At 44.5% G+C, this 20109-nt stretch overlaps 1 protein-coding gene across 2 annotated transcripts in view; it reads left to right on the top strand.

Moving 5' to 3' along the window:
* The window catches only part of LOC126996581 (uncharacterized), a 76453-nt gene that overhangs the window by 19144 nt on the left and 37200 nt on the right, over positions 1 to 20109 (top strand). For both annotated transcript variants that reach the window (XM_050857177.1, XM_050857178.1), the window contains exon 2: positions 4946 to 5401. In XM_050857177.1, the coding sequence (XP_050713134.1) occupies positions 5040 to 5401 (362 nt within the window). In that variant the 5' untranslated portion in view covers positions 4946 to 5039. The remainder of the gene's footprint in view (positions 1 to 4945; positions 5402 to 20109) is intronic.

The raw sequence follows: 20109 nt of genomic DNA, 5'->3' as shown, positions 1-20109 counted from the left end.
GTGTGTGTGCGAAGCGTGTTTTTCTCCCTCTAACATGGTGTACGCTCCTCTGTTCTAGATGTTTTAATTTTTTTCGTTTTATTTATTGATTCCTCCTGCGTGATGATGTGTGTGTGTGTGTGTGTGTGTGTGTGTGTGTGTGTGTGTGTGTGTGTGTGTGTGTGTGTGTGTGTGTGTGTGTGTGTGTGTTTGTGTGTGTGTGTGTGTGTGTGTGTGTGTGTGCACTTCCATGGAGGATTCACGCGCAATATCCATACACTTTTCAGATCGTATTTTCATTCACCTTTTTTCTCTTTCATTTTTCGCTTCCTTTTTTTTTCATCCTTCTTTCATCTCCTCTGAATGTTCGTTAGGCTTTTCTCTCTTCATACTCTCCTCTCTACTCTCTCCCTTTCCTCTCTTCATTCTCTCCTCTTTCCCCTCCTCCCCGTTCCTCTTTTTATCTCCCTTTCCTTTCACCTTACCTCATCACAACGCCATCACCTGTTCTCACCTTTCCTTTCTCTTCTTCGCACTTTTCTCCTTCAGTGTTCAGATATCGATCCTCTCCCTCTCTTAAGAAAGGGCTTGGGGTTGGGCTCTCCAGGTGGTGCTGTGAGGAACGGAGAGAGGAAAAGAGTAAAAAATATAACAGAGAGAGGAGGCAGACTAGGAGGAACAGGCTATAGACTCTGGGAGGGGAAGGGGCAGGAGTCTTTAGGAGAGGGACTGTTGCAGGAAGCGAGGTATAGCAGGAGGCAAGACCAGCCAGATAGGCTTAGATTGGTGAGAAGAGAAACAGGTGGTGTGATGGCCCTACAGGTAACAAGAATACATAGTTAATTAAGGTAATGTTGGAGGCGGAGGAGTAGCAGGATTGGCCCGTGGGAGTCCGGTAGAGTACAGAGCAGGTGAATGAGATGAGTAGATTGGAAAGGGTATTAGAGAAATGTCAGTGAGGATGTGTGGGAAGGGAGAGACAGGTAGGAAGGAAAGAAAGGAAAGGAAAAGAGGATAAAGAAAAAGTATAAAGTGAAAGTAAAAAGGAGAAAGGTGATCTTATTGCTTTTCCTTTCCAGAATTACTGACCTTATTATTTGTGTCATTTTCTGATAATTTTGACCTGAAAACGAACAGATATAGACAAAACGATGGCATATAGATAGACAGGAAGATAGATAGATAAACACACACACACACACACACACACACACACACACACACACACACACACACACACCAGGAACTCAGCCAGGTGGTTCACATTAAAACACCGTGACCGTGAAGTCTTGCCGTACGTTTGTCGATGCGCCAGAGTGTTTGGCAAGGCGCTGACTGGCTTGATGTCCGACATGTCATCCATTAACCACGACTAGTCACCCACACATCAACCATTAATTAATTTGATTGCGACTTTGGTCAGATGGAAAATAGATGAATAGGAACCATCGCAAATATATTCCACTTCCTTGATCTTGATTCTGCGTGTGTGTAAAGTCCACCAGTAAACACACACACACACACACACACACACGTACACAAACAGCTCGCCTCATTCAGTTAGTGGACAGGGTGCTTCTTCAGGCGGCGTGTTTGTGTGTGTGTGTGTGTGTGTGTGTGTGTGTGTGTGTATGTGTGTGTGTGCGTGGGAGCGGTAATGTGAGGCGTAAAGTGTGATAAGAGGAAAGAAGTGATCCCTTGTTGTTGTTGTTGCCGCTCTCACTCGCTTCTGAGGCCTCGCTTGTTTGTTCCCGGGATGGATTTTTTTTTTTCGCTATCAATCTGTCTGGCTGTGTGTGTGTGTGTGTGTGTGTGTGTGTGTGTGTGTGTGTGTGTGTGTGTGTGTGTGTGTGTGTGTGTGTGCGAAGCGTGTTTTTCTCCCTCTAACATGGTGTACGCTCCTCTGTTCTAGATGTTTTACTTTTTTTTCGTTTTATTTTATTGATTCCTCCCTGCGTGTGTGTGTGTGTGTGTGTGTGTGTGTGTGTGTGTGTGTGTGTGTGTGTGTGTGTGTGTGTGTGTGTGTGTGTGTGTGTGTGTGTGTGTGTGTGTGTGTGTGTGTGTGTGTGTGTGTGTGTGTGTGTGTGTGCACGTCCATGGAGGATTCACGCGCAATATCCATACACTTTTCAGATCGTATTTTCATTCACCTTTTTTCTCTTTCATTTTTCGCTTCCTTTTTTTTTCATCCTTCTTTCATCTCCTCTGAATGTTCGTTAGGCTTTTCTCTCTTCATACTCTCCTCTCTACTCTCTCCCTTTCCTCTCTTCATTCTCTCCTCTTTCCCCTCCTCCCCGTTCCTCTTTTTATCTCCCTTTCCTTTCACCTTACCTCATCACAACGCCATCACCTGTTCTCACCTTTCCTTTCTCTTCTTCGCACTTTTCTCCTTCAGTGTTCAGATATCGATCCTCTCCCTCTCTTAAGAAAGGGCTTGGGGTTGCTTTTGTTCTTTTAGGTATAGGGGGGCTGTGTATAGGCCTCGACGTTTTCCAATCGCCTTTTACCAGCACCGTTTCCTCAAGGTGTGATGAGACGAGAGCCAGTTGGAGAGAGATCGAACTGCTTCCTGTTGCTTCGTCCTTCCTGTATTATTTGGTCTTATTTGTACAATGCCAAGCCATACGTTGCCTTTCTTTGCTCAAGTGAAGGTTAGTCATCGACGACGTTCCAAAATATATTGGTTTGCGAGGGGGAGAAGTTTACACAAGGATACTAGAGGGAATAAAACGACTCTAAGAAACAATAAATCTCGTGAAATTGTAGCTTACCGAGTCATCCTTATGTCTAGCTCTTCCTAACTTCCCTTTTGAACCCATCAGTCGCATTTACACAAACAATATTGATGTGAAGTAGCCGTGTTTTGCTTTGTCTTAAATTTACGAATGATCTTTTTTTCTTTGCTTAAACCCAAAATATTCTGAACATCACCAGGTTGACAGATTCTAATCCTCTTTTTCTAGTATATGCTCTTTATCAGTTTTATCTTCCTTAATCTCCGATACTCACTCTCGAATCTCAAAATGTAGTAGTTTACACCACTCCAGGACGAAAGGAGGGATATATATATATATATATATATATATATATATATATATATATATATATATATATATATATATATATATATATATATATATAGATATATATATATAAAAGCAGCGAGGGTGTTCTGGTGTGAAGCATGTTGCCTCAAGGTTGTTTCATCCCGTTTCTGCATGGATCGGACGAAGTGAACTGCTCTTGAACGGGAGGGACTTTTTTATTTTCCTTTCTAGCTATCTTTTATTTCATTATCTCGACACACCAACTCATTATAAAACTCCTGTGGCATACTCCGCATCCTCTGCATCCCGTTTCTGCATGGATCGAACGAAGTGAACTGCTCTTGAACGTGAGGGACTTTATTTTCCTTTCTAACTCTTTTATTTCATTATCTCGACATTCCAACTCATCACGTAACTCCGGTAGCACCCTCCACATCCCGCTTCACTCCTTTATACCTCCTTTCTTCCTCTCCTATGCATCCTTCCCTTGCGAGAGCGTGATTTATGGGACGTGAGGTCTTTGTCGTGTTGTGGTGATAGATCTTGTGGCTTGTCGCTCCGCTGTTCACCGCGACCGTAACTAATCAGAGGGAAAGAGATAGATAGATAGATAGATAGATAGATAGATAGGAGGAGTGAGAGTGAGAAGAGCTTTGATTTCGCTTGTAAGACCTCCCCGGCGCGTCTGTTGGGCTGCGTCGCGGAAAACCGATAGCCCGATGGTTATGTCACGCCGGCATTGTGTCCGCCCCTTGAGGTTCATCAGCTTCCTCTGTGAACTTGAGGCGCGGGATTACTTTTTATCCGCCCTATACGGAGCGTCTGTGTCTATCTGTATGTCTGTCTGTGTATGTGTGTGTGTGTGTGTGTGTGTGTGTGTGTGTGTGTGAGAGTGTGTGTCAGTGTGTGTGTGTGTGTGTGTGTGTGTGTGTGTGTGTGTGTGTGAGTGTCTTTTCTGTTTCTTTCCGTCGCTCTCTCTCTCTCTCTCTCTCTCTCTCTCTCTCTCTCTCTCTCTCTCTCTCTCTCTCTCTCTCTCTCTCTCTCTCTCTCTCTCTCTCTCTCTCTCTCTCTCTCTCTCTCTCTCTCTCTCTCTCTCTCTCTCTCTCTCTCTCTCTCTCTCTCTCTCTCTCTCTCTCTCTCTCTCTCTCTCTCTCTCTCTCTCTCTCTCTCTCTCTCTCTCTCTCACACCATAAAATAAAGAATGGAAGGTTTCTGCAGCAACAGGAGGCTAAAATACTTTCCCTTTTATTATCGGCAGGAAGGGTCCAAAATTACTCACCATTCAACAATACAATGTTGGAAAATTTAGGAAACGCAGTCATGAAAAGGTGGCAATAAAGGTAAATATGCTTCCCTCTCCTGAAGGAAAAATAAGAAAGCAGGTTAACATTTTTCCCCTCGGAGTTGTCTTGTTCTTAGGGTAACCAAAGTGAGTTGCATATTTTTGTCTCCCGGTGGTGACAGCAAAGTGGGGCTCATGTTATTGAATTATGAAGTTATGCAAGTAAGGGCTTGAAAAGATTCATTTTTATAGGGTTGCAGAAACCGAGTCGAAGTACTTTAAAGACTTCGCAGCGACGTGTGTTTGAACGCTGCACGTGGGCTTCCGGGATAATTAGGTTCCCGTTATAAGTGATGCATGTCTTTTTTAGGGTGAAACAATCAGTCATTTCCTACCAGTGTGGCGCGTGACCTCGCTGTGAAGGTCAGGTATTGTGTGGCTGCCTCGTATCCTCACCCCGGCCGCAGAGGGCTAAAAGATGACGAGTCTCGTCGCACTGTGGCGTGTCTGCTGCTTGTTCCAGGGGGCTAAGGTGCAGCGTTAGTCTACACTCAGAATACTGTACTGTTTGTCTTTCTAATCAGTTTGTTGTTTAAGTTCCGCAAGTTTTGGGCTGACGTGAGGTCTTAACCTACAGTTGAGGAAGCAAGCTTCAGACGTGGCAGCGACAGGAGGTGCATTCACGTAGTGTGTAAGGCGGTAGGCAAGAACCTGCCGCGACCACGGTGAGAATGTGGTGGAAAGACGAACTATGCAGAAGAAGCAGTCAACCACTTGTCAACCACTCCAACGGGAGCTCGGATTCCTCCACGTCAACTCCCCAGCTCTTCAGCTTCTCCAGCTCCTCCTCGGAAAGCTTAGACACTTTCCCGCCAGCGCACAAAAACACAGTCTTCATGCAAGGGTCCGGCGAGCGCAGGTCCTCCTCGCCCACCACGCCGGGGCGGAGAGCCTCTCTTGCTGCAGCCTTGAATAATTCCATCCTGCGGCGGCGAAGTTCTGGCCGCAGCAGGTCCTCTGTACGACACAAAGAGTCCTCGTTCGCGTCCGTGTGGCGTCGCTGCCTTCCGTGCACCCTCGCCTCGGGCTACAGGTAAGGAAAGGCCCTCGGGACGAGCCACTCCCGCCTGACCTTTGCCGTGGTGTGACAGCATTGCCCGTGTGAAGTCACTGACATTGACCTGATTGCCCAAGAACCCTCAAGCATGCCCTTTTAGCGAGCAGACCTCCCGAAGCATGCCTCATACAGACACACACTCACGCACACACGCACACTCAGCCTGTTGTTAATGAATTATTAAGCAGACTTCATAAATCGATACCACTGCAAACACGGCCAAACCCGTACAGCAGGGGTTGTTTGTTTGCGCTCTCCAGGACCACCACCACCACCACAACCACCACAACCACCACAACCCTTGCTCACCACCTCTGTTTTACCTGTGATGTATCTTCTTACCTGCAGTGGCTTGGAGTGGTGCCAGGCCTTTCTTATCCCACACACAAACACACATCGCCAGTCGGTTTTGTTGCCACACCCCTCGTTTTCTGCCAAGGGGTTGACGTGTGCCATATGTCTCCCCTGTGGGTGTAACTGCGAGGCCAGCGACCCTCACACACTCACCACCACCATCACCACCAGCACCTGCCCTGTCAGTTCCTTGCCTCAACTCTGGCACCACGTACGAGCTTTCTTATCCGTGTGACTAGTATCTAAGAACTTGGTGTGACTTTTTTTACTTTACGGTAATTAAAGATTTTCACGATAATTACATCCCACCTGGCCTTCCCCACACACCTGCATGGAGTGGCAACACCTGTCCTCTTCTTCACTCCTTCAAGTTATGTTCTCCTTACCTTTGCTGTAATTTGCGAGGCGGAAAATCTTTGCGTCTCTGGTGATGTATGTAACGTTTCCTGCTCGATCTTACATCCAGTCCATACTTCTGTCCGCGGCTGACACTTCGTGGAGAATTTGTTTGGCATCTGTGCGAAAGGCCAAACACTGCAACCCCGGTCTCTTTAGTCAAGTTATTCAAGAGTGTATGTGTTTGCTGAGTGAGACGGGCAATATGTGCGAAGTATCTGTCGGAGTAAAGCTTGATGATCAGTCTTCCCTTTTGCCTCAATTTTTATACTGTAGGAGTGACTTAGAGATTGGTGAATATTCGGGCATAGGTGCTAAGACTGGAAGGATGTGTTCTTGTGTTCTTATGATTAACAAACAAACCCTAGCTCCGTCTTAGTCTCTCTTTTCTCCCCTCCTCTCCCTCCCCTCCCCTCCACTTTCGCCCTCTTAATCTGATAGTTCTTAAACGAATGTTCTTATTTTCTTATGTTCTTGTATTCTTATGATTGACGAACGACCCCTAGCTCCGTCTTCCTCTCTTCTCCCTTCCCCTCTCATCCCCTCCTCTCCCTCCCCTTCCCCACCACTACCACCCTAACAACTCTCACGAACCCTAGCTCCGTTTCACTCTCCCTCCCCCTTCTCCTCTCCCTCCACCTCCCCTCCCCTCCTATCCTTTCCCTCCCATCCCCTCCTCTCCCTTCCCTTCCCTCGCCCCTTCCCCTTCTCCACCCGATAGCCCTCCTAGGCGTGGCACCCTCACCTGCGAGCGTGCCAGCAAGGAACAACGGAGTGCCAGTATCAGCCAGTGTCAGTGCCTGGTTATGTCACGGTGCCAAGAGTCGAGTTATTATTATTATAACAAACGTTCACTCATCGATTTTATTCACTACTCGTCATATATTTCTGCTTCGTCGTTAAAACATGATTTCCTCGTTCCCGCCTTCCCTCTGGTCTACGTGTTGGTGTGATGCAGTATTATTTATGAGGGAGGGTTTTTTTTTTTTCTCTCTCCGTCTCGCCTCCTCCCTTTGGTTACTGTGATTCTTGTTTGGTTTAGTTTTCCGTCCCTGTTTCCGTTTTCTTTATCTTACCTATGGATTTTTATTTTCATTTTTTTTTGCTGTCTCTATCTTTAATTTTCTTTTATTCATTTTTTGTCTTTTTCTTTCTTTCTTTCTCTCTCTCTCTCTCTCTCTCTCTCTCTCTCTCTCTCTCTCTCTCTCTCTCTCTCTCTCTCTCTCTCTCTCTCTCTCTCTCTCTCTCTCTCTCTCTCTCTCTCTCTCTCTCTCTCTCTCTCTCTCTTCTCTTCTCTTCTCTTCTCTTCTCTTCTCTTCCCTTTCCTTTCCTTTCCTTTCCTTTCCTTTCCTTTCCTTTCCTTTCCTTTCCTTTCCTTTCCTTTCCTTTCCTTTCCTTTCCTTTCCTTTCCTTTCCTTTCCTTTCCTTTCCTTTCCTTTCCTTTCCTTTCCTTTCCTTCCCTTCCCTTCCCTTCCCTTCCCTTCCCTTCCCGTCTCTTCTCTTCTCTTCTCTTCTCCTCGTCTCTCACATAAGCGCTGCAGCATCCCTTAAGGCGTCCTCCACACTACAAGTCGTAATTGCGATACTGCAGCGGCGCACCTCAACAATACAGCCGTCCCCCTTGCCCCCGTCAGGTGTTGTGTTATGCCTCGGGGCAGATGTCGGGGTCTGACGGGAAGCGGGTGTCAGCTTACTCGGCATGGAGGCTTTCTTGGAACGCGTAAAGGGCGACTAGAGGTGAAAGGAAGGGGAACTAAAGGACTAAGACGCCGGGTTATGTTTGTTTGAATACGTGTGTATAATAATAATAATAATAATAATAATCGGTTTATTTCGCAGATGGCAGCCGTTAGGCTGAAAATGTACATATTAAAATTACAAAGTGTAACTATATAAAAAAAATACAATATGAAAGGGGTGTGGGGGTAGGTAATTTACATTAACGGAGGGAACGTTGTGGTGATGCTTGAGTGGTGAGGAGGTGGTGGAGTGCGGTGTGGTAGAGCGATGAGGCGGGAAGGTAATCCTCTTCTGGAAGGCTAGTAGTTGTTAATCCGAGGTCATACCCAGGTCAAAATGCTGGGTCAGGTAGCAGCAGGTGGCCTGGGAGCAGGTAGAGGCGGTATCGGTGGTCACTCAGAAAGGGGCTTAGCGGTGAAGTGCTAATCCAATACAGGTGGCGAGACAGATGTGAAGACTCGCTGCTGTTCCTGGGAACAGACTGCACAGCCTGGTCCTGAGCAGACTGAACATTGCCCCCACCTGAGTGACGAAGCCTCCACTGCACTGCACCTGACCAGACTTCAACAGCAGGATGGGCGGGCTGGTGAGCCTGGGGGAGACCTCGGGGCGTCGGCATGGACTTGAAGGAAGGTCGCGGCGGCGACAGACTCGGCGATCTGTGTCTTCCCGGCACCACACACGCACTCCACTCACTCTGTCAGACTGTCACCATGATATCACTTAATGTCACAAAAAATAACTTGCTTAGTAGTGTTTCTTGATGAAAGGGGAGACGGGGATGAAGGGGAAAGGGAGAGGCCAACAGGCTGGCCCCGGGCTGCTCCTTTCGGAGCGCCATGACCCACGTCCGACCTCGGTCAGGACTGGGTCACAAGGAACCAGACAGCTAAAACGACCTCAACAAATATCAGAATCATCATCTCTGACTATTTTCTTTCATCATTTGGGCGCGAAAGCAATTTACGGGAAGAGTGTTGTTGCTCATTTGTTTTTTGGCGTGACTCAAACAATTGCAGACGACATCGTATTGCTCAGGGTAAATTGCTGCGCCAAAAGTTGTATATCGAAGCGACGGATTAATGAGGGAAAAATTTTGTGTATCCAGGCGACGGAATAATGACGAAAAAATGTTCTCATCCCCGCGCGGGTTCTCGATTACACGATGTTTGACTTTAATTTTGGGTATTGGCGGCGCTGTTGTCTTGGCGCGAGGGTGTAGGGACGCGAGGGTGGCAGAGTGACCTTTTTCTTGTTTGTTTGTTTGGCCTGTACTGCTGGTGAGCTTTCCTGGTGAAGCCTGTTGGTCGGCCCCACCCTGTTCGTGGCGCGGGCAAGTGTTTTAAAGTGGCGTTTGCTGGAAGTCAAATCTGCTTCCAAGAGAGACAAACACAACTGACAGACAGGCAGAGAGACAGACAAACACACATTGATAGACAGATATATGGGTGAATAGACAGATAGATTGAAATAGAGAGCTAGATAAGCCATTAGATAGATAGGCTGACATAAAGATAGACAGACAGTAATAGATAGATAGATACAAAAATGTAGAAATTGTGTTAGCATATAGACTGATGAGTATATTTATATTTTATCGACTTTGATGAATAGGTAACCAGACAGACAGAGACATACATACGTACATACATAGATACATACATACATAGGTTGGGTACGATAGATACATGTTTAATGAGCAGTTCGATTGATGGATAGATAGATATATAGTTGGGTACATAGATATTTAATGACACTCAAACCCACAAGCAAGCAAACATACAAACAATCAGTCACACAAACAAACAAACACCACTCTCCCCCCACACACACACACACACACACACACACACACACACACACACACACACACACACACTCGTCTGGCCGCATCATCTCTAGGCAGTATGTTCCCGCTATGATTCTAGACAACTTAACACTGGCCGGGAAATTGGCTGGCTATCTCTGCAAGACCTTTCCGGCTCTCCTCCTCCTTCCCATGCTCCAATATTACTTGCGTCGCCGGAGGAGTCGAAGCAAATGTTAATCAGCAAGTTTGAGAGGCCATCGTTAGTTAGCTGAAAGACGAACGTGTGAGCTGAAGAAGCGAGCAAGGGGAAGGAAAATCGGGAACAAAGGGGAAGGAAAATCGGGGACAAAAGGGAAGGAAAAAGGGAAGGAAAATCGGGAACAAAGGGGAAGAAAATAGGGAAGGAAGTCGGGAACAAAGGGGAAGGAAAGAGGGAAAAGAATGTCTCCAGCACCATGAAAAATCGAAGGGATGTAGGTAACTCTTTGACGTCTTGCCTCTAGGGAAGGGAAGGGACGAGGGAAAGCAGGGAGCCCAACGCGTACCACGACCACAAGGAGGCCAGAATTTTCTGTCTTTGTGGAGAAAAGGTTTACGTCCATACAAGAAGACTATGATTGAAGTGTCGCATGTTTTTGTTTTTTATCTGTGTATGTTTCTCTCTCGTTCCTGTGAGTCACTCTGCACGTTTGGTTCATTAACATTGCCAAGAGATTTAAGCAGCTGTGAGACTTGAGAGGAATGGGTTAACAGTTCAATTTCTGCAAAATTCCAGCATGGACCTATCATTATGACCCCCCCCCACCATCTCCTCCACTCGTTAGGTGTTGCCGCCTGACCCATAGTTTGAGGAAGCGTGTTTGAAAGCTCCTCAGTAAATATCTCGCTCACAGGATGTCATGAGATGGATCTTTACCTCGCATTTCAAACTACCGTCGACTTGGTAGTCAAAGCAAAATCATTCGCTGCTTTTGAGAAGGCATGTCGGTTGAGAGGCAAGGCAAGTGTTTGGGACGCAGCAGCGATCAAGGGAATTTAAACGTGTTCGTGTATGTGTTCAGAATGTAAGTAAGCCTTATGTATACGATGGATGTATATTTACACATATCGTCAGCAGCAGCAACAGATGATTTATCCTTAATAACTTAATCCTGCTCTCCCAGATGACAAGGAAGGATAACGTTGTTGATGAACGCAGCGACCAGCGTTGCCATGGTGCCGGACTGTCATTGGCCTCTGACCCGGTGGTGGACAAAGTGTTTTGCCGCTGAAATGTTGCCGCGTTTACCAGTCCCAGGCACCGGGATAACTTCAAGGAAACGTACACATGGAATTATGTATATATCTATGTGTGTAATGGTCTCCCTCTCTCTGAAATGTATGTAGCGTATATATATATGTGATATATGTGATATATATATATATATATATATATATATATATATATATATATATATATATATATATATATATATTTATTTATTTATTTATTTATTTATTTATTTATTTATTTATTTATTTATTTATTTATTCTTTTATATTTCTTATATTCCTCCAGTAGGGAAGTTTTGATTCGATGTTCATTTGGTGCGTAGCCAATCGAAAGAGTAAACTAGATGATAAGACAGAAGTCCTTCATAAAAAAAGATATTTTAATGTTTCTTATCTCAAAAATATTGATCAGCTTGTAGATCGAGACCCTTTGTTCAACCATGAGCGTCGTCAATGTCTGCTTCGAAGGCAATTAATTTATAGTATTCTCAGCAGTAATCATTTTGTTTTGTCAATGCCTGATCATTTTACCCCGCCCGGGTAGTCGGCGCGCAGCTCACCCATTTGTTGATCTTTCCTTCCCGGAGAAACCTGGGGAAGGTAAACGTGGTAACCCGGATGTCACCCTGGCCTTGTGTCCCAGAGTAATGGTTATTTCCCGCCACTGGCGCAAAGGTCAATATGACAAAGATATGCACTGAGGCAACGCTCATCTTTAGCGTATGTTTCCAACCTTACCTTTTCTGTTGCGTCAGTTCCGAAATGTTTACATCAGGGGTCTGCATTTGGCACACTTCACAACATCATGATGAATTATCCGCGCCCAGGCAGCCACTAACCAGTTTGTGGACTTCCTTTACGAGTGCTCAGCAAGCATGTGCACCAGGCGGGTCAGAAGCTCCATGAGTTGGGGCTTAGAAACAGTGATAAGTCAGGTCGAGCAAACCATAATAGTTGATGTTGTTTCCACTCTGCCTCCTCTTTTATTTATGTTTAGAAGAAAAGATTGATGAAATGGAGAGGGAACACACACACACACACACACACACACACACACACACACACACACACACACACGCCCTCCCACCCACGCACGCACGCACGCACGCACGCACCCCCACCCCAACCCACACCCACCCCCACCCACCCACACCCACACACACACGTTAAGAAAACATGGAGGAGGTATTGCAGGGAGGAGGGAAAACAGATTGGCAGGTCTTATCCACAGTGTGTGTTGCTATTTTTTTTATTTTTTTATTGTTCTTGTTGTTGTTGTTGTTGTCTTTTGCAGTTGTATGCTGTTTTTAATTCCTGTCAACACCTATTTGACCATACCACTATCAACATCATCACCACTAACAACACCACCATCAGCATCACCTTTACCACCATCATAATCACCACCAATACCACCAATACCACCACCACCATCACCACCACCACCAATACTACCACCAGTACAACCACCATCCCTATTTACTGAGCCTAATAACCTCTCATAGTTTTAAGCTCTTTATGTCGTCCTCCAGAAGGCCCTCATGCGTAGCTCCGGCGGGACATGGAACTTGGCGATTCTTTGAAGAGTTTTAAACTGTTGCTACACTTTTCGCATATATTTTCCTTCTCCCCTCTTGATTTTTCCTTGCTCACTTAATATGCCTTTCTTTAACGTTAGTCTCTTTTTTTTTTTGTCTTTGAGGGGAGGGGGGAGATGATGGGTCGTATCTTAAAAATTATGTCCATCAATTACGGTGTTGATTGATTCCTTTTTTTTTTTTTTTCAATTGTAAGGCTGAAAAAAAAAACCCATAGAATTATTGCCATCAAAAAGTCACGTTTAGGGATGAAGAGAAGGGAATGGAAAGCAAGGGAAGGAAGTGGAGGAAAGGAAAAAGAAAAACAGGAAAAGGAGAGAAAATGTTAGAAAAATGTCAGAGACGAGAAAATGAACGGGGGAAAAAAAAAAGGCAAATGGTTAAAGGAGGTTAGATTGAGGAGGGACTTTTTTTCTTTTTACAGCAAAGGAGACAGTTCAAGGGAAAAGGAAAAGAAAACAATAATGATAAAAAAACCCCGCTACTTACTGCTCCAAAAAAAAAAAAAAAAGAGTGCAGAGGAGTGGCTGAAAGAGAGGTCAATTTCGGGTCCTGATACATAGATAGATGATAGATGGATGAAAAATAAAAGAGAAAAACAAGCTTATTAGGCTAAAGAGAAAGGACAAAGAGGAAGGAAAAAAGAAACGCAGGAAACAAAATGCAGGGAAACGAAAGTAAAGATAAAATAAAGAGAAGGATAAAGGAGAGAAACACAGAGGGAAGGGAAGGGGAAGGACGCCTCCCTATTCTCCCTTTAGTCTTCTTGTCCAGGAGGATTTTTTTTAAGATCTATTGCTTGGGGAACAGGATTAGGGAGGAACGAAAAGGATCCAGGGAAACAAACTACTTCACCACCCCGAAATTGACCTCTCTTTCGGCCTCTCCTCTCAACTCTTTTCATAGGAGCAATGACTAGCGGGTTTTTTTTTCATTATTGTTTTTTTTTGCCCTTGAGCTGTTTCCTTTACCGTAAAAAAAAAAAAAAGCCAGTTGGTAGAGCGCGCGCGTTTGGCCATTGCACAGGTAGGCTTTCTTGATGGGTCCTTTTGATCAGCTCCAGCCTGTTAGTAGCACAGACAAGTATTTTATAGTGGCATCATTCTTGCTCTGCTCATGATACACCCCGGAGCTCCCCCAGATCCTCCTGTGAGATATTTGCTATCGTCAGGGTTAATAAGCGTTCATTAGGACAGCATTTGGGTTTTCTTCGGCTATTCATCAGGACACCTCTCCTCCCGAAATTGACCTCTCTTTTTGGACACTCCTTTAACCTCTATTCAGGATCAGCAAGTAGCGGGCTTTTTTTTATATTTTTCTTTACGCCCTTGAACTGTCTCCTTAGCTGTAAATAAATAAAAAAAAATCGGCGATGGCAGAAAATTTTCTGCTTTCAACGTCGGTCGGGACTTGAAAGTGGGTCTCTGGATCATGGCATTACACTGGCTACTAATGAAGTTTGACGCTTTTTTATGAGAGGGGAGATAGTGTGTGACATATTCAAGACTCAAAGGATATATGAAGTCGGTGCCAAGGACTTTATTTAAGCGTAATATCATTTTTTATATCTGTAAGGAATATAAAGTTCGTTGTGAAGTATATCTGTTTTTGAAACAAACTTACTGCCTCTGCCTCGCCCTCGTACTTTTCTCGTTGTGTTCGTCAAAGTTGCGGTTCCGGCGGCGTGGCGGGTCTGGGAGGCAGCGCTAATGAGGTTACTTACTTCCCCAAAATTGCGTTTCCGCTTTTCCTTTGTGCTGCTTCTCTTCATTAGATTTATTTTCTCTGCGCCGTGAAGAAAACTCTTTATATTTTTCTTTCATATTGACTCAAAATATATATAATAATGCGCCACTCTAAATTCATCGCCATTTACTCTACATATTTACTTATTGCACTATTATGTCTATTATGTCACTCGTTTGCTTTTGATAGAATAAACCGAAAAATTGAACAAAATAACATAAACCGCCATGAAGAACCTCTGAGTAAGGGTCGCGTCAGAGGTGGCATTTCACCGTCCGAGTGGCCGCAGGTGTTGTGTAGTGCGACAGGTAACATGGAGGCTCGTCAGTCTTCAGGTCAGCAGGCCGGGGAAGCACTGCAACACTAGTACACGGGAACACGGGATTTTTTTCTGCCAAAGTTCATGATTAAAACTCCTCGGTAATGTAAATATACTCTCCGTTCCTCCAAGTCCCACGTGGAAAGTTCATCTCGCCGAAAAAAAAAGTTATATAGGAAGTTATAAATAAAGCTCTTGCCTCCAAAATTTTTATTCACTTGTTTTGAGGTTCTACTCTTTTTCTTTTAATTATTTGACAGTTTTCTCTATGTTGAAGTATGCTTTTCCTACATTGCTGCATATATTTCATTTTCGTCACTTGTCAAATTTGGCTGCTAAAGTTTCATGTTTTTACTTAAAAAAATTCTTTGTATACCTTCATATGTGTATATGTGTGTCTGTTTTTCTTTCTCTATCTTTCTCTTTCTTTTCTTTTCTTTTTTCATTCTATCTTTCTCTCTTTTTTTCTCTTATTATAAGGAAATGAAGAGAGAGAGAGAGAGAGAGAGAGAGAGAGAGAGAGAGAGAGAGAGAGAGAGAGAGAGAGAGAGAGAGAGAGAGAAAGGGCAAGGGTCAAGTCAGGAAGTAAGGGCAGCGCTCCGACATGCTGAACCGGAAGAGCCGTGCATAATGAAGGCGGAAACAGTTTGCAGACGCGGCGGCCGACCTTCCGAGAGTCAAGACCTTCCATCTCGGCAGGCGGTCCGTGGCGGAGGAGGGGCGAGAGAGGGAGGGAAAAAGGGAAGAGGAACTGGAATCGTAGGTGGAAACAGGGAGGAAACAGCAGCAGGAGGAGGAGGAGGAGGAGGGAGAAGGGGTGGTTGGCAGGGAGGAAGAGAAGGGTCGGCGGGGAGGGGAAGGAGGTGAAAGGCAAAGGTGAGGGTGGCATAGGTAAAATAAGAGGGTTAGGGGTGGGAGGGGGAGGCGAAGGTTAAGTAGAAGGGTAGGGAAGTAATGTAAACAAGGAAATGGGCGTGGGATGGAAACGATACGAGAAAGTGTAGAGTCTTAGTATTAAATAAAAAAGGATATGAAGGTTAAACAAAATTAGTTGCACTGTTCAAAAGGATATCAAAGAATAGAAATAACTGCATTGTTCACGGCGCCATATGACCCAGATGTTGCGGCGCCAAGAAACGACGAACCAATAATCATCACTGCACTGTTCAGTAATTGGTGTCAACATAAAAGTTAGTAAATGACGGACAAACAAACAGACAGACAGGCAGACAGACAGACAGACAGACAGACTTCCAAGAGACACATGCCAATATACCACTAGACACGCAGAAAGAGAGAGATAAGGAGAGGGAGAAAAGTTAAAATACCACCAGGCAGAGATATGGATAGATGGAGAATTAAAAATGCCACTAGATAGGCAGATAAATAGACAGGGAGAGAGACAGTTAGATAGAGAGAGGAAACGGGAGAAGAGACAAGTTAAAATACCACTAGGCAGATTGAGGGATAGATAGAGACTAGTAAAAATACCGCTACAGATAGGCAGATAGATATACAGATCGAAAGAGAAAGACATAGAGAGAAAGGGAGACATAGGGTGGTATTGCTAAACGCTTTGTCGCCCAAGTTCACATAATTTGACAAGGCTTTCGTAGGAGTTTTGGGCATTTCCAGTAGTAGTTTTATGACACTGGTGGTGGTTTGACCCTTCCTCTATATCCTGAACCTAAAGAAACACTCATTAAGACCCGACTGACCCCTCCCCTCCTTTGACCATTAGAAATAGTTGATGTGAGAAGTGAAAGTGTCTTTTAATACCACCCATATAAACAGCCAACCAGCCGCCTCCTCTTCTTCCTCTCAACACTTGTCCCGTCTTGCCTTCCTTCCGTCTCCTGGCACACGGAAGCAGCAGTCCAGACCCGCAGCCGAGCATCGACGTCGCCACGGTGCAATATCAGATGGGAATTGGACTTTATCAGTTGTTTCCCTTCTTTGCCCATCTCCTTCCCCTCCCCGCCGACCCTTCTCCTCTTCCTCCCTGCTAACCACCATTTCTCCCTCCTCCTCCTCCTGCTGCTGTTTCCTCCCTGTCTCCGCCTACGATTCCAGTTCCTCCTCCCTTTTTCCCTCCCTCGTTCTCTTCCTCCCGCCCACATGACTTCACTCTCTCATCCCTTCCTTCCACTTGTTCTTTTTTCTCCTTCTCCTTCTTCCCCCTTCTCTTCTTTTTTTCGCCTCATGTCCTTATGCGTTTTTCATTTGTCTCTTCGTTTCTTCCACCTTTCCTTTTTTCTTTCCGTCACTCCTTTTTTTCCTGTTTTCATTCTCCTTGCTTTCCATCGCCCCCCCCCCCCCATCCCACCCCCCCCTTCCCACGCAGTCCCCATCCTCTGTCAAGTTTCTTCTTTCTTTAGCTTTTCTTCTTTTTATGTATTCTTGCCGACGCTTGTTTGCTGGTTGGGTCGTTCGTTCGCTCGTTCGTTTCTGTCCGCTATTTCCCTCTTTCGTTCGGTTGATTATTCCTTCATTTGTTCGCTCACTTCTATCTTCGTTCGTTCATTCGGTCCTTCTCCCTCCCTCCCTATTTAAATTCTTTCCTTCCCTCTTACATTCTTTCCCTCCTTCCTTCCTTCATTCCTTCCTTCATTCATTTATTCACTCTTTCGTTCCCTCCTTTACTATCTCCCTTCTCTTCTTACTTTATATATTTTTCCTTTATTCATTTCTTCCCAAATTTAATCCGATATGAGTATCAAGGATTTTGCATGATCGATCAAAGTGAGTGAGGAGAGGAAAGGATGGCGGAAAGAGTGGCTGGGAGGCAAGCGAGGGAAGAGAGGGAGTAGAGGAGGGAGAAAAAGAGGAGAGGGAGAGTATGAGAGAAAGGGAACAGCAATAAGCAAAAGCGGGAAATAAGGGAAAATGTTGGGGGAGTCAAACAGGAAAAAGGGGGAGAAAGGAAGAGGGAAGAGGGAGATGAAAGTAAAAGGAATAGAAGGATGCAAAGGAAGGAAGGGAGAAAGAATGAGTGGGGACAAGCAAGGAAAGAGAGGGAGAAGAGGAAGAAAGGGAAGAGATAGAAGGAATACAAAGGAACAATACGTAGTAAAAGCAAAGGAAGGAAGAAAGGAAGAAACGGTGTAAGAGAAAGAGATAAATAGAACGAAGAGAGGAAGAGGAAGAAAGAAAAAGGAGAAATAGCAGGCAAAGGAGGAAAGAAAGGGAGAAACGGTATAAGAAAAAGAGAGAGAAAGAAAGAACGAAGAGAGGAAAGTAAGATGCAGAAAGAAAAGGGAACAATGTAAGCAAAAGAAGGAAATAAAAGGGAGAAACTGTATGAGAAAGAGAAAGAGAGAGAGAAAGAGGAGTGGAGGAAAGGAAGATGCAGAAAGAAAAGGAAACAACGGAGGCAAAGGAATTAAGGAAGAAAAGGGAGAAACTGTATGGCGTTATAGGCGGGGATGTTTAAAAAAAAAGAGAAAGAGGAAGAGAGAGAGAGAGAAAGAGGAGTGGAGGAAAGGAAGATGCAAAAACAATAAGGAACAATGGAAGCAAATGAAGGAAGCAAAGAAAGAAACGGTACGAAATAGAAATAGAAATAGAAAGAAGAGAGGAAAGGAAGATGAAGAGAGATAACAAGAATGATAAAGCAAAGGAATAAGATAGCAAAGGATGAACAATAACAGCAAAGGAAGGAAGAGAGGGAGAAACGGCATATGAGACAGAGAGCAAGAGAAGGAGAGACCCTGAGCATTGAACCCCATAAACCGGTGTTGTTCCTAATGGTGTACCGAGCCAAAAGATCACCTGGCTGCGCACAATTGGCACCTGAGACCCGAGTGCCAGCGTGACTTGAGGCCTGACGCGGCACAGACAGAGGGTTCGATAAATAATGGGCTGAAAGGATTAAGACGCGATGTATCAAAGCAGTAAATGGAGTGATATAAAAGTGTGCTTAGGACGTAATAATAATAGGTGGATAGATGTTAATAGTGAAGTGATCAATAAATAATGATGTAAAAGGACTCAAATATATCAAGGCAGGAAATGGTGTGATATAAGAGAGTTTTTAATGTGATAATAATGGAGGTTACGTGTTAATTGTGGGGAGGAATATCAGCCCGTTTTCATAGACACTTTCGGCTCTCAAAACAACTATATCCTAAGGCCCAGAGGAGATTAATCGGGTTCTCATAAGCGGTTTTCACGTTCATGGTCACCTTCTTTTCCTTTCTTTTTTCTCTTTCTTTCTCTTATGCCGTTTCTCCCTTTCTTCCCCTCTTTGCCTGCTATTTCTCCTTTTTCTTTCTTCCTCTTCCTCTCTTCCTTCTATTTCTCTCTTTCTCTTACAACGTTTCTCCCTTTCTTCTCTCCTTTGCCTGCTGTTTCTCCTTTTTCTTTCTTCCTCTTCCTCTCTTCCTTCTATTTCTCTCTTTCTCTTACAACGTTTCTCCCTTTCTTCCCTCCTTTGCCTGCTGTTTCTCCTTTTTCTTTCTTCCTCTTCCTCTCTTCCTTCTATTTCTCTCTTTCTCTCACAACGTTTCTCCCTTTCTTCCCTCCTTTGCCTGCTGTTTCTCCTTTTTCTTTCTTCCTCTTCCTCTCTTCCTTCTATTTCTCTCCTTCTCTTACAACGTTTCTTCCTGATCAAACTGTTACACGACCCATGGAAGTACCCACAACCTCCACGCAAACCTGATCTAATGTGGGTGTGTAAACCGTGAAATGTTTGAGAATACGTGCCATAGACGCGTATAAACAAGCAGTAGAAAGTAAGTAATAGAGGAAAAAGGATTGAGTGAAATGAGGAAGTAGCCGAACGTATATTAGGCGTGATAAGGGAGGATGAGGGATTGAAGGGTGAAGAATGGGTTTGTATGCTTGCTCCTCCTCCTCCTTCCACCATTTTTCTCATCTTCATCATCACCTTCATCTTCTTTATCTTCATCATCATCATCAGCAGCAACATCATCCTCATCCACGTCATCTTCCTCCTCCTTTTCCTCCTCCTCCTTCTCATCTTTCTCACCCTCATCCTCATTCTCAACATTTTCCTCCTCCTTTTCCTCCTCCTCCTCCTCATCTTTCTCACCCTCATCCTCATCCTCAACATCTTCCTCCTCCTCTTTCTCCTCATCATCATAATCATCATCTTCATCATCGTTGTCTGGGTTGTGGTGGTGATGGTGGTTGTGGTGGTGATGGTGGTGGTTTTCATGATGGATGCTCTGCCTGTCATCTTCCTTGATCTATGTGTACACGGCAGATAAATGTCTTTTTTTTCATCATTACATCAAGAGGACCGTAACCTTTTTTTTCTCTCGTCATATATTTTCCTCGTGTGTATATATTTGGCTTCCTTTTTTTTCTCTCTCTCATTAGCGGATCACTAATTACGGCGTGGTATGTTTTTTTTTTTTTACTTTAGTTTTCCTTCGCCATACCGTAAGCGTTTTATTTTAATTTTTCCGGTGATTTATTTAGTTCT

Source organism: Eriocheir sinensis, chromosome 10 (assembly GCF_024679095.1).
Source record: "Eriocheir sinensis breed Jianghai 21 chromosome 10, ASM2467909v1, whole genome shotgun sequence".
In the NCBI taxonomy this organism is placed as follows: Eukaryota; Metazoa; Arthropoda; class Malacostraca; order Decapoda; family Varunidae; genus Eriocheir; species Eriocheir sinensis.
This window is presented reverse-complemented; position numbering and strand designations above follow the sequence as displayed.